This window comes from Rutidosis leptorrhynchoides, chromosome 1 (assembly GCF_046630445.1).
Source record: "Rutidosis leptorrhynchoides isolate AG116_Rl617_1_P2 chromosome 1, CSIRO_AGI_Rlap_v1, whole genome shotgun sequence".
Classification (NCBI taxonomy): Eukaryota; Viridiplantae; Streptophyta; class Magnoliopsida; order Asterales; family Asteraceae; genus Rutidosis; species Rutidosis leptorrhynchoides.
This window is the reverse complement of record NC_092333.1, coordinates 101,670,742-101,684,657: the sequence shown is the minus strand read 5'-3', so window position 1 is coordinate 101,684,657 and position 13,916 is coordinate 101,670,742. Positions and strand designations below refer to the sequence as shown.

The 13,916-nt window shown below is 32.2% G+C and overlaps 1 protein-coding gene across 2 annotated transcripts; it reads right to left on the bottom strand.

Annotated features, from left to right (window-relative positions):
• Positions 1 to 267: 267 nt before the first annotated feature.
• LOC139863649 (adenine phosphoribosyltransferase 4-like) lies at positions 268 to 10,186 on the bottom strand. Of its 2 annotated transcripts, XM_071852261.1 has the most exons (6): positions 10,056 to 10,186; positions 9,828 to 9,938; positions 1,956 to 2,048; positions 1,711 to 1,860; positions 673 to 731; positions 268 to 543 (listed from the first exon to the last, which is right to left on the bottom strand). In XM_071852261.1, exons 1-6 carry the CDS (start codon positions 10,141 to 10,143, stop codon positions 466 to 468), a joined length of 579 nt encoding a protein of 192 aa, XP_071708362.1. In that variant the 5' UTR covers positions 10,144 to 10,186; the 3' UTR covers positions 268 to 465. The 2 variants fall into 2 exon arrangements, with proteins under 2 accessions (XP_071708362.1, XP_071708366.1); XM_071852265.1 differs by lacking the exons at positions 9,828 to 9,938; positions 10,056 to 10,186 and adding an exon at positions 8,521 to 8,657.
• Between the last annotated feature and the right edge of the window lie 3,730 nt (positions 10,187 to 13,916).

Here is a 13,916-nt window from a genome sequence, read left to right as displayed (position 1 = left end):
ATTTCAAGGCTAATAATAACCCTATAGTACCTTTGAAATAAACTTACTTGCTAACTTTTTGTATAGTGATGTAAAGGTCAAGTTAATGTATTGAGCTTCAAAAACGTAGTTAAGTTGGCTTAAAAGTTTATTATATTCTGCAAAATTAAAAAGTGTATGATATGATGATGTTATGTACTAGTAATTGGTGTACATCTGATATATAAGACAATCTTATTATAAATATTGAATATTAAATATTAAATATTAATATTAATATTATGGATAGAAGAAAAAAATCAAATTCATTGTTATCATTCTGAAGTAAAACTGTATATGAATTCACCCAGATAAAAAAGAATCTAAATGTCTTGTAGTCTGAGCCATGAAGACTTTATCAACAAAATTCACTACTTGAGAAATTTTCAAAAGAGATTTGGGTCCAATAAGACCCCTCTGATGTACACATTTTCCTCAATCATTGTGTCATTTTGAAGTTGGCTCAAGTTGTGACTCAACAAGTACATACAATGGCTTCCCGTGCAATTTCAATCGTTCACGGCCCTACAATATCATAATCAGTTGATCAAACAACAAACAAGAATACATCCCCATATTTTTTAAAAGGGATTTATCTATATAAGACATCATTTTCTTACTTACACTATTCTAAAGTTGTGAACGTAGGCGTACCTTTAAGTCTGGTACTTCGATTACACAAGCACACTCGGCGACTTCAGCTCCTGCTCGCTCTGGAAAACAAATAAATTTGAGGTCTAATGTGTGTGTTACTTTTGAAGGTAAAGATCCACATACTCATTACAACTATTAATAAACCGACATATTAATTGAGCATTTACGACATGAAACAAAACCTATTGGTTGATCGACTAAGGTTGTGTTTTATAAAACTGAATGATTTAGCATTGAACGGTTCAAAAATGGTTCAAAAGTTTGGAATGAAGTCGATTCTGAATGACAGTAACTTGTTTGATAATCATTTTGAATGAACAATATGAATGATGTAAAATTACCTTATTAACCTTTTGCATCAATAAAAAACAATGTAGTTTTTTAATATGAGTTTTTGATATAATTTAAAGATTATATTAGTAAAAATTTAGGTGCTTAATGGTTAAGAGACTATTCAGTTCTGAATGGTTCTGCAATGAATGTTGAATAATGTTGAACCATTCAGTACCATATGTCACTCAGAGGTCTGAAACAAACGTGTTGAACGCTGAATGGTTCAACATTCAGCGTTGAACAATTATCTAAGAGTTAAGCAAACACACCCTAACATAATACAGCGAAGACAAACAAAATAAACCTATCAATACGACCACTAACGTTTCATGGGTTCTAAATAAACCTTGAAACCTGTCCACGTGTCTCTTTAATCTTTAATACTGATAATGATATTAAAGTTGCAGATGTAGAAGATAACAGGAATCATTATCAATACAGGGATAAACATCGACCCATTTTTTACTCATGAATGGGTTGATCCACATTATGTTTTATTTCTAACGGGTCAAAAGTGTGAAAGCAGTAAATACTATTTATTCGAAAGTAACTTTAGGACCTTACATACTAGAAATTACTGGTATACAGGTCAACCCAACCAATTTCAACATGTACCAAAAACAGCCCATTTTTTAAATTCACCACCCATTACTCAACCCGCCCATTATACCACCTCTAGTCTGTAGTTTGATAAATGAAGTGTACCAAGTAAGTTAATTGCAGCACAAAGGGTCCCACCAGTAGCGATTAAATCGTCAACAACCACAGCTTGATCCCCAGATTGAACTGCTCCAACGTGCATTTCAAGACAATCCGACCCGTATTCTAATATGTACTTTTCTGATATCACTTCACCTGTAATAGTTACTATAATAAACCTCACAATTTTTCATCTCACATATAATTTTCAAAGTCTTTCGAAATCTAAGTTCGTTACAAGTGTAACATACCAGGTAACTTGTTTGGCTTTCGTAGTGGAATAAACTTTGCTCCTATTGCAAGTGCAATGGGAGGACCGAATATAAAGCCCCGAGCCTCGATTCCTGGAACAAATCAAACATCTTTAAAAGTCTCTACAGAAAGGAAAAAAAAAAAAAAAAAAAAAATTTCAGTTTATTGACATCCATTTACTTTCCTAGTTATCACAATCATTGAAATTTTTATACAAAAAGAATGAGTCCAAAATTAAAGTGAAAAAAGTGATTACAACAACTTTTAACATGATTATAATGGGACCTATAGGTAATTTGTTTTCCTAAAAATGTCATATATCCCTAAAAAAGGCACTGTAATTATTGCAGATCAACAAAGGGACTACATTTTAATAGTCCATGAGTCCATAACAAACATATATGTTGTGTGAATACAAAATAAACAAGAAATATTACTATAGAAACTTTGTTTAACAATAAAATTTTGATAGAATACTTGTATCAGAATCTGCCAATTTGGACTTTGGCCAAAATATTATGCCTAAAGTCAACTTCCCTTTGTAAAAAAATTATGATTACCTGTAAAGTAGGTAGCAAAAACAAATATAAGTAAAAAAAAAATAAAAAATCCAACTTTTTGTTATGAAAGTCAAATAATGTGTGCCAATTTTATGGCTACACCTCACCTACCAAATGGCATAGTAGTTTATTTTTTTACTATAAATACATGATGATGTAGTTTGTAAAAGATGCACTCTCATGAATATATTTCACATATACATTCTCTCTCTCTCTCCTTTTCTATTATTCTTTAATTAGATACTATTTACTAAAGGTAGTTATAAGCCTACTGAATTATAACACGTTATCAGCACGAAAAGCTTAGTGTAATCAAAGGATATCTCAAACGGTCACGAGTCACTAATCAAGGTATGAAATTATTAATAATTTTCAGACTCGAATATATCAAATTTTGGACTACTAACATTTATATTTATGTTATTTAAGTTATATATGGTCGATTATACCACCTGAATTATAACACGTTATCAGCAAAGTAAGTGTTTAAATGAGACACCAAAAGGTTGAGTGAAGTTCATAGGTTTAACAAATAAGTTTGACCGTTTGTTTTAGACCACAAGATTTAATTTGTAAGGTTGATCTCCCGCAGGATCAAAAAGTTATGCCAGTGCGTGATATTTAGACTAAACGTTCAAGTTTGCCCCATGACAAGTTAGTTCTACTTGTCGGTTTAATTTCATTATCAAGCAATACAACGATAACATCAAATGTATCGGGGACGTTACTCCCGATAGGCCTACCCCCAATAACAAAGCATGCCGCAGCACCTAAAAATATCACTGTAGGGACTTAGTCGGACATAGCCGGGTATAGCATAGTTTTAGTTGGTACTTGTGTCTAAATTGTAAATAGTAAAAGCAGCATGTGTCTCACCCCAATAAGTATAAAAAGTGCTATAGCAATAAGAGTGGGGCTATCGGGTATTAGTAACGTTTGCGCAAATTGTAAAAAGTGCTATATTAAAAAAAAACAAAGAAAGTGTTTAAATGAGTTTTACAGAAAGGGGGAAAGCAAAGTAAAAAAAACTTTTTTCCAAACTTGTCAAATGTTTTGTTAAAAACGTGACCGTTGAAAAAAGGAGGTTGAATAATAAAACTTAAAAAACAAATTATTTTAAGAGTGTGCATCAAAATGGTCAGTTTAATAATGGGGAGTTAAAAATATAGTCAAATTGTTTCAACGAAAAAGGATTCAATTGGATGTTTCTTAAAAAAAAAAAATCCAAATTTCCAGTTATTTGATTTAAAAAAAAGAACGGAAGTAGAAATCATCGAACCTCGAAGATGGTAGGTTAGTGATGTTGTAAGGTTATTGGTTGTTGTATGGTTCACGCCAGAAAAAAAAATCCGCAAATACGGGTGATGGATCCAATGAATCTGCATCCACGACCCGCAGGTGCTATCCCTAATTATAACAAACATATCTAAAAGTCTTCTTTTTACGGAGTATATCTTTTTACCTATTTGCCCTGTTCTTGGCTTAATTTTTCTTTAATGATTGCTTTTAATTAACATGAACATTTCTTGTCACCTATCTTGAACTTTAGGATAACATCTAGAATATAATAACGAATTATTTTCTTACGTAGATTACTCTCACTTGGATGTGGTGGATCAGGGCGTAGCCACCATAAGGCAGCCACGGTTATCCAAGTTTAGTGTAATTAAACACGTAAATTCTAACTCATGTTATTATGAAATTCTTTTACGGTCAAAGTCAACATTGGTTAACATTTTTAATATGAGTTTAATCTAGAACTTTAGAGTATGTGAACCAAATGAACAAATTTAAATAGTTATTATAAAGATGGGTTTCTTCTATATTTACCCATTAATCGACGTTGACAGATTGATTAAATGAATTATGAAAAATCGAAACGAACTGCTTTTAAAAATGTGTAATCAGAAATTAATCGGGGAGTAATCGAACTTTTTACAAAAATGATTATGATTAACTAGGAATTAGGCCCCAATTATATCAACTTGCTACTTTCTACTTTGTTTGACCGAAAGCCTTAAACGACATTTGCCACACGATAATAAAAAGTAAAATGGCAAACACACATTTCCCTATTATTATCATGATTATTAATAATTAAGTGGCTTATACATCATGTATGTTATTACCCCGTAGTTGCCATATATGGTTAATTTGTGACGTGTAACATTAATTTTGTATTTTCCTATTAAACTATTACGTAATAAAAAAATTGTATAGCTTCTTCTTCAAAGTCATTACTAAACCACACAAATTTTAAAGGGGAGACCGCCAGGCAATGGAAATGTATTCAACCTATACTTAGGAAAAAGTTACATGAATCGTTTGCGGTTGTACCAGATGAGATGAGTAGTCTTTTTAACCATCTGTTAATTATTACTGTAATTATTTATGTTAAATTTTAATATTAATGTTACAGGACTAAAAAAAAAAAAAACATATAGTGATTAATGGAAAGCACATATGGTGATTAATGAAAAGTATATTGTGAAAAAGAATCACAAATGTTTCTTGAAAGAATTCAATGTAAGATATATGAACCAATTCATCCATCATGTGAACCATTTTGATATTTCATGGTTCTAATAGACGCATCTAGCGGATGGTCTCATGTTTGTGAGTTATCAAGCCATAATATGGCATTTGCAAAGTTTCTTGCACAAATTATTAAATTAAGAACACATTATTCTGATTACACCATTAAAAGGATGAGGCTTGATAATGCTGGTGAGTTAACATCTCAAACATTTAATGATTATTTTATGTCTTCAGGGATTGTTGTTGAACATCCAGTTGCTCATGTGCATACACAAAATTGGTTTAGCTGAATCAATAGATAAACGTTTGCAGCTAATAACTAGACAATTGGTAATGAGTACAAAACTCTCAATATTTATATGGGGACATGTAAATTTACATGATGCGATATTAATTCGCATTAAACCAAGTGCAAGTCATAAGTATTCTCCATTACCAACTTAATTTTGGTCGAGAGCCAAATATTTCCCACCTTAGAACATTTGGTTGTACAGTGTATGTTCTAGTTGTACCACCACAATGCATTAAAATGGGTCCTCAAAGGAGGATGGGAATGTATGTTGGATATGAAATATCTTCAATCATAAGAACCCATGATGGGTGATGTTATTACAGCACATTTTGCTGATTGTCATTTTAATGAAATATTGTTCCCTATATTAGGGGGAGAAATGAAATATAAATAAAATGATGTTTCATAGTGTGGACATCAATTAATGTATGTTGATCCTCGCACAGAAGAATGCTAAAAGAAAGTTCAAAAAATAATGCATATGCAAGAACTTGCAAATCGATTACGTGATGCATTTAAAGATACAAAAGAGTGACTAAATCATATATAATAGCAGGAAATGCTCCAGCTCTAATTGAAATTCCAAAAGCTGGCAATAATGTCACTCATGAGTCGTTCCCATGTCTGAAACGTGGAAGACCAATTGGTTCCAAAGATAAAAATCCTCGAAAAGAAAAATCAGCTGATAATGAGGTAAAAGAAAGTGTTCAAGAAGAACCACAAATCAATACTCCTTCTGCAGAGGATATTGATAAATGTAAATTGCAATAAGTTATGCAATAATATGAAACCGAAATGAAATGAAAAATCTTGATGAGATATTTTTATATAATGTTGCATATGACATCATGAATGATGATGATGATCTAGAACCAAATATGTCATGGAATGTCAAAATAGACATGATTGGTATCAATTGGAAAAGAGCAATACGAGCTGAATTTGAATCGCTCAATAAAAGAAAAGTTTTCGGATCTATCGTTCTCACACCTAAAGATGTGAAACGTATGAGATACAAATGAATTTTAATTCGAAAAGGAAATAAGAAAAATGAACTTACAAGGTCAAGCTAGAATTGTAACTCAAGATTTCTCTCAAAAATAAGGAATTGATTATGAGGAAACTTATTCTCCTGTTATGGATGAAATTACTTAATCAGCCTGGCAGTTTCTAAAGGTTTAGAAATGCATCTAATGGAAGTTTTTAGTACTTATTTAAATGAATCACCTGATAGTGATATACACATGAATATACATGAAGGGTTTAATGTATAAGAAGCATCTAATGCAAAACATACGGAAATATATTCCATTAAATCACAAAGGTTCTTGTATGGGTTGATACAATGGTATAACCCATTAAGTGATTACTTGATAAGAAAAAGGGTATACAAATAATCTTATTTACACATATGTTCTTATTAAGAAAACAATGTCCGGTTATGTGATTGTAAGTTGTTTATGTCGATGATCTTAACATCATAGGTATAAATAAAAAGATCCATGAAGCCATTCAACTTCTAAAGAAAGAATTTGAAATGAAAAATCTCGGAAAAACCAAGTATTGCCTTGGTTTGCAAAATCGAGCATATGCCTAATGGTTTACTTGTACATCAAACAACATATACTGAAAAGATGTTGAAACGTTTCAATATGGACAAGGCAAAACCATTAAGTACTCCTATGGTTGTTAGATCACTCAATGTTGAAGCTGATCCATTTCGTCCATGTGAAGATCATGAAGATATTCTTGGACCAGAATTACCATATCTTAGTGCAATTGGAGCTCTTATGTATCTTACAAATTGTACAAGACCTGACATTTCTTTTGCAGTTAATTTGTTGGCAAGATTCAGCTCAGCTTCTATCAAATGACGCTGGAATGGGATCAAACACATGTTTCGATACCCTTGAGGAACTGCTGATTTAAAATTATTTTATTCTAACAAATCAAAACAAGATTTGGTTGGTTATGCAGATGCAGGTTATTTATCTGATCCACATAAATCTAAATTTCAAAATGGATATGTATTCCTAAATGGAGGTACTGCAATATCATGGCGTTCTCAAAAACAAACACTTGTTGCAACATCATCAAATCATGCCAAAGTGATTGCATTACATGAAGCTACTCGGGAATATTTTTAGTTGAGATTAATGACACAAATCATTATTGATTCTTGTGGACTAGAACGATATAAAAGCCCCACAACTATCTATGAAGATAATGCAGCTTGCATAGTACAAATGAAATAAGAGTATCAAAAGAGATAGAACATAACATAAATTCAGACGAGGCGCTAAAGCCATAGACGGTCTTAACGGTCATAAGTTTGATGGAAAAGAATGGTATGTTGGTAAGGCTCAGAAAAAGACTGAAAGGAAATAGGAATTGAAACAACGGTTTGAGCAAATCATGAAGAATACTGTAGAGAAATCACAGGGGCTAAACTTGTACATAAAAGATTTAGATGATATAGTTTCAGATGAAAACCTCATATTCTTCTCACATACTCAAGATCTCATCAAGGACAACCAGAATGAAATGAGATATGTTCAATCCAGCAAAAACTATGCCGATCTTTTCACCAAAGCACTTCCAACTGCTATTTTCAGAACGCGTGTTCACAATATTAGCATGAGGCATGTTAAAAAGATTTAACGACTCAATGATGTCTACTTGAGGGGGAGTCAACTCTATGCTGCACTCTTTTTCCCTTGACTAAAGTTTTTATCCCACTGGGTTTTTCTTTAGCAAGGTTTTTAACGAGGCAGTACTACTTGCTTGTAATTGATCTTAATGAAACAAAAATTGTCACCCAAGGGGGAGTGTTATGAAAGTCAAATAATGTGTGCCAATTTTATGGCTACACCTCACCTACCAAATGGCATAGTAGTTTATTTTTTTACTATAAATACATGATGATGTAGTTTGTAAAAGATGCACTCTCATGAATATATTTCACATATACATTCTCTCTCTCTCTCCTTTTCTATTATTCTTTAATTAGATACTATTTACTAAAGGTAGTTATAAGCCTACTGAATTATAACATATTTGAACTCTACTACATTAATCATATATCCATATGTAACTAACATTTGGGTACATGCACCAGACTCTGTAACTAACATTTTTACAAATGATCTTGATGTATCAATAATAAATGATTACCAGAATATGACAAATTAACATAAACAATCATCATGATCCATAAAAGAGTGTGGGGTGAGTGACACCCATAAGTTGAAAAGTTACAAGATTTGAGGCTCAAAATTAAAAGCATCTAATCCAAAACAGTTTGCAAATCTTCACAAAATCCACAATGTCAAGAAACCAAACCTAACAAATTTATGAAAAAAGATGTGTCCTCATATATTCAAATATACCCATCATCACATTGCATAGGCCCCACCTTTTTTTTTTTCTTCCCAAAATAACATGAACCACCATTTCCCCCACCCATAATTTGGATCTTGATAGAGATATTGCACATGGTTTAGCAAATAATAAAGATCTCTCTTAGATTCGTAAACCTAATTAATAACAAGTACTCATTTCGTCCCATAGTAAGTGTTCACAATCAATTGACATAAGTAAATTGTGTAAAACAAAAATAATAGTCACAACTTATTGAAAAATGGTATTCTTTACTTTATAAGGTTTTAATAAATCAGTTTTGTAAAAAAAAGTTATGAATAAATTGAAAAGTATAGAATGAAAAGTTAAACAAACTTATTTTAACAGATATACAGGAAACCGATCAATAGCCTCCACACTCCTCCAAAATCCCACTATCTATAAGCTTTTAAGTGTTAACCACTTTTAAATTAAAATATTCAATTAAATGCTTACATCATTTCACTCCAAGACAAACAATATCATATGATACCACAACATCATTTAGTTGCATTACAATGAAATGTCATTAAAAATTCACCTAACATCAATTTCTACAGTATATTTTGACAGTGATTTTCATCGTAAGTTTAGTGGACATGAAATATTGTTTATTTAAATTTATATGTTTATCACTGTGAGTTTTATAAATAAATCATCTCAACATAGTGTAATATATTGGTTAAGGTCTTGATATCCTAGGTCTAAAGTTAAACCTTACTAGTAGCATATGTTGAGGTGAGAAAAACGTGTAAATCATTTAAGTCACGAGTAAAAAGTCACCTACATAAGTTTATCCATTTTTTAAAAGATTCATTTTTAACAAATACAATATAATTTACATCTATAAGTAAATAACCAATTCAAACATTGTATGTATTGTATTGTACATGGAGAGAAAAATTAAGAAAAAGATACTCAAAATCCATTGCTTACACAACATTGTATGTCAAGATGTTACCATAGTGTTTTATATGTATTTTATTTTATTACTCCATCATAATCATATATGTTCTGCATTGGACATTTGGCCCTATATATAAAATAAAAAGACTAAATATACTTATACAGTACTTTTTTACCTGCAATTAGGGATATGTTTTCATTTTTGTAACGCTCGACAAACAAATCGATTGTGTCCTTAAACGCCTTTGGATTCAGCAACAATGTAGTGATATCTTGAAACATAATTCCTGAATAACCATCATCATTAAAAATACGGAGTAATAATTAAAAAATAATAAATACTCGGAAACAATTTTCATCATAATTCATTAAAGTGTATGAAAAATAATCAACTCAAAATTCACCTGGTTTTGGGAAATGAGGGATGACACGAAGTGCAGATTTGATACCGGAGATACGGCCGGCGGGATCTTGGGTGTCGCCGGTGGACATTTTTTTTAGTTTGAAGAACAACGGAATTAATGGCGAATAGGAGCAGCCTACGTGTGAGAAAAATGAGAGGGAAACAACTAGTGTATTTATAGAGGATAAAAGCCTTTACGGTTTTAAAAGGGGGTGGGTGGAAACACTGCTCGTAGTTAAGGGGCTGAAATAGAATTTAATTTCAACGTCTTGGAAAGTCTTTTGTCACTATTTAATATTTAGTCCTTGAACTTTTGTCATTAACTCTTATCTTCTTATAATTTTTTTATTAGCTACCGATAGTGGGTAGGGGTTGTTGTGATGAACTAAAAGATATAAATGTTTGTAATACAAGGTATTTGTTTTCTACTGAGTGTTTTATTTTATACTCCGTATAAAAAAGGAGTTCAGAACATGGTATTTGATTTATTATTCTTTAGGGACAAAATTATACGGGGGTCCCTGTGATATGTGGAAATAACAAGTGGAGTTCAAAAGAATTTTTTTCACCTTAAAGGGTCACTGTGGTTTGCAATAGTTTCACGGGGATCCAATTCGCTAACTGCTATTAACTTTTCCGTTGGATTACATCATGTGCAATGCACATGAGGGTAAATTGGTCATTTTAAAAAAATCTCTCTTTTATTTTTTTTTCACTTTTCTTTTTCCTTTCTTTCTTTCTCTATTATTTCCTTTTCTCTCTTCTCTTTTTCTTTTTTATTCCCTTTTTATCATCATCAGACACACCTTCATTTATTCATCATCAATCATTACAAAAAATTCTACATGAGTACAGATATAAGATAAAATTTAAGGGTCTCATTTTCATCTACTTTATCTATTAATCATCAATCTATTTCATCAAAAATTTATCACCTTCATCTTCTCATCTTTTAGCTAAAATTTAGGGGTTTCTTGTTTTTGAAGATTAAACACCTAAATGAGTACAGATCTGTATTCCTAATCACTGATGTGTTCTTCTCAATTCCTCAAATCGAAGTACAAATAATGGAAACCCAATTTGGAAACCCAAATTGAAATCCGTAAGATTAAGAACAACGAAAACCCAAAATAAAAAATTTATAGACATCCCTTTATTTTACTTACAAATTGAGTTCGCAAATAACTGAAAAATATATATCACCGGACTAGACTTAATCTTCATCATTCCATCGTGCCACCAAACTTTCTCACTCGAAGATGACGTCAATTTATTCGGCAACAAGATCTGAAACAAAATCGGATCTGAAACGCAATGGGAAGAAGAAATGAGAGTGATGACCGATGGTTGTGGTGTTTAAATTGTCAACGGTTATGGTGTTCGCTGAAACACCGTCACTCTTACTTGTATTTCTTCATCATTACTTCATTCCATTCACATATTGAGTTTCTCAATGTGTATATATGTTTCTCATTGGATTGAATATGTGTGTACATGAAGGAGATTGAAAAATTAAAGAAACCCAATATTATGTGATGCAATTCAGTTTCTCAGTAGTATTGCTTTTAGTAGAGATGGAGTTTGCAAAAAGAAATAGGGTTTATGGTTTTGGTAGATAATGATATTTATTAATTTGAGTTTGATTCGTGATTTTTATTTAAAAAATTTGGAGATGGATGGTGGGTTTTAATTGAGTTTATGATTTTGTTGGGTTTCAATTTAGGGTTAATAGTTTTTAGGTGGATGAAAAGTTTAGAGTGAAAGAAAGAGAGTTAAAAGGATAAGGTATGAAGTCAGTAAATTTCAAAAGACGAAACTACTCTCGTATGCAAGTCATGTGAGGTTCAAAAACGTTAAATGTTGACGGACGTTAGGCCGTTGGACCCCCCGTGAAACTAATGCAAACTACAGTGACCCCTTAAGGTGAAAAAAATTCTTTTGGACTCCACTTGTTATTTCGAACATACCACGGGGACCCCCCGTGTAATTTTCTCTTCTTTAGGTTTTAAAATAAAGATTAATTTTGTTTCAACTTCAAAAAATAAAGACAAATGCGTCCATGATAGAGTATGTATGTCGTGTATCACATAAAAGTTGTATTTTGAATAGGATCTTGTTAACGATTGTTATATGAACTAGTGGAACTTATGCACATTTATAATCTAGGTGACAACATCGATTATAATTTTGCGTAATCTAGACTACTTTTCTAAATTTACAACCCTAATTATATTGATTTCAGTTGAAAAATGACAGAAATATACGAATATGATAAGCTAATTATTGATATCGCAATATAGTTGACCCAACTGCTCAAACATATCCATATATATTTATAATCTTCTATAATCTATCTATATTATAATCTATCAATGGGAGTGTTTGGCCGAATTAGCTAGAGTTATAGCTTATTATTTTTAGCAGGAAACTCGAACTTATTTTTTGTAAGTGTTTGGTAAAATAGTTAAGCTGAAGCTTATAGTTGTGAATTGACATAGAAAAAAAATCCAAATATAAAGTGTGGGTGAATGAATGTGGGAGTTCCAAGGAACTAGGAACGGATGGTTATAATTTTCGTTTCTTCAAAAGATTCTGGAATATAATTAAACTTGAACTTGTCGAGGCCATTAGTGGTTTTGAGAAACCGGGGAAATTTCAAAGGGGTGTAATGCTTCATTCGTTACTTTGATTCCAAAAAAACTAGATCCTCAATCACTAGGTGACTACCGCCCTATTAGTCTTATCGGGAGTTATTATAAAATAATTGCAAAAATTCTCGCTATTCGATTAAAGAAAGTAATTCCAAATCTTGTTGGAAAAGAACATAGTGCATTCATAAAGGGGAGATTCAATTTAGACAGTGACTTGATTGCTAATGAGACTATCAAATTCCTTAAGCGGAAGAGGCAAAAAGGCATTATATTCAAGGTGGATTTCGAGAAGGCATTTGATAGTTTAAATTGGGATTTCCTTAAGGAAGTGATGACATGCATGAGATTCAGTTCTAAGTAGATCAAACGGATCATGACTTGCATCAACTTGGCATCTATCTCTATTTTGATAAATGGGTCTCCTTCGTGTGAATTCAACCTTGGTAGGGGTATACGTTAAGGTGATCCTTTGTCACCGTTCTTATTTATTGTTGCATCGGAGGGTTTGAATATCTTATCAAAAGTCGCATGTGATCATGGGTTATTATAGGAATTGAGGTTGGTGATGATAGAGTATTGATGTCGCATTTACAATACGCGGGCGATATTATCTTTTTGAGGATTGGAATAGGAAAAACACCTTAAACATTATGAACATTCTCAAATGCTTTGAGCTTACATCAGGTCTGAAAGTTAATCTTCATAAAAGCTCCCTATATGGTGTCGGGGTCTCTCATGAGGAAGTGTCTTTATTAGCCCGTAGCATTTGATGCCAAAAGGACAACTTTCCTTTTACTTATCTTGGGCTACCTATTGGTGCGATAATGAATAAGTTAAATGATTGGAGCCCGGTTATTGATAAGATAAAAAAGAGTCTCTCGGAATGGAGAATGCTGACGTTGTCAATTAGTGGACGTTTGGTCCTCATCGAAGTGGTCCACTCTAGTCTTCCATTGTACTATATCTCGTTGTTTTGCCCCCCCATGTGTGATTAAACTTTTAGAGAGTGTGAGGCGTTCCTTCTTTTGGGGCGAGACGGGTTCGGGTTCTAATATCTCTTGGGTTAAATGGAAAAATGCACTACTTTCATATGGGCATCGGTGGTTAAATTTTAGTTCCTTAAAAAGTAAAAATTTAGCTCTTTGGGGTAAATGGTGGTGGAGGTTCAGAACCGAAACTGATACCTTGTGGGTTAATGTAATTCGTAGTAT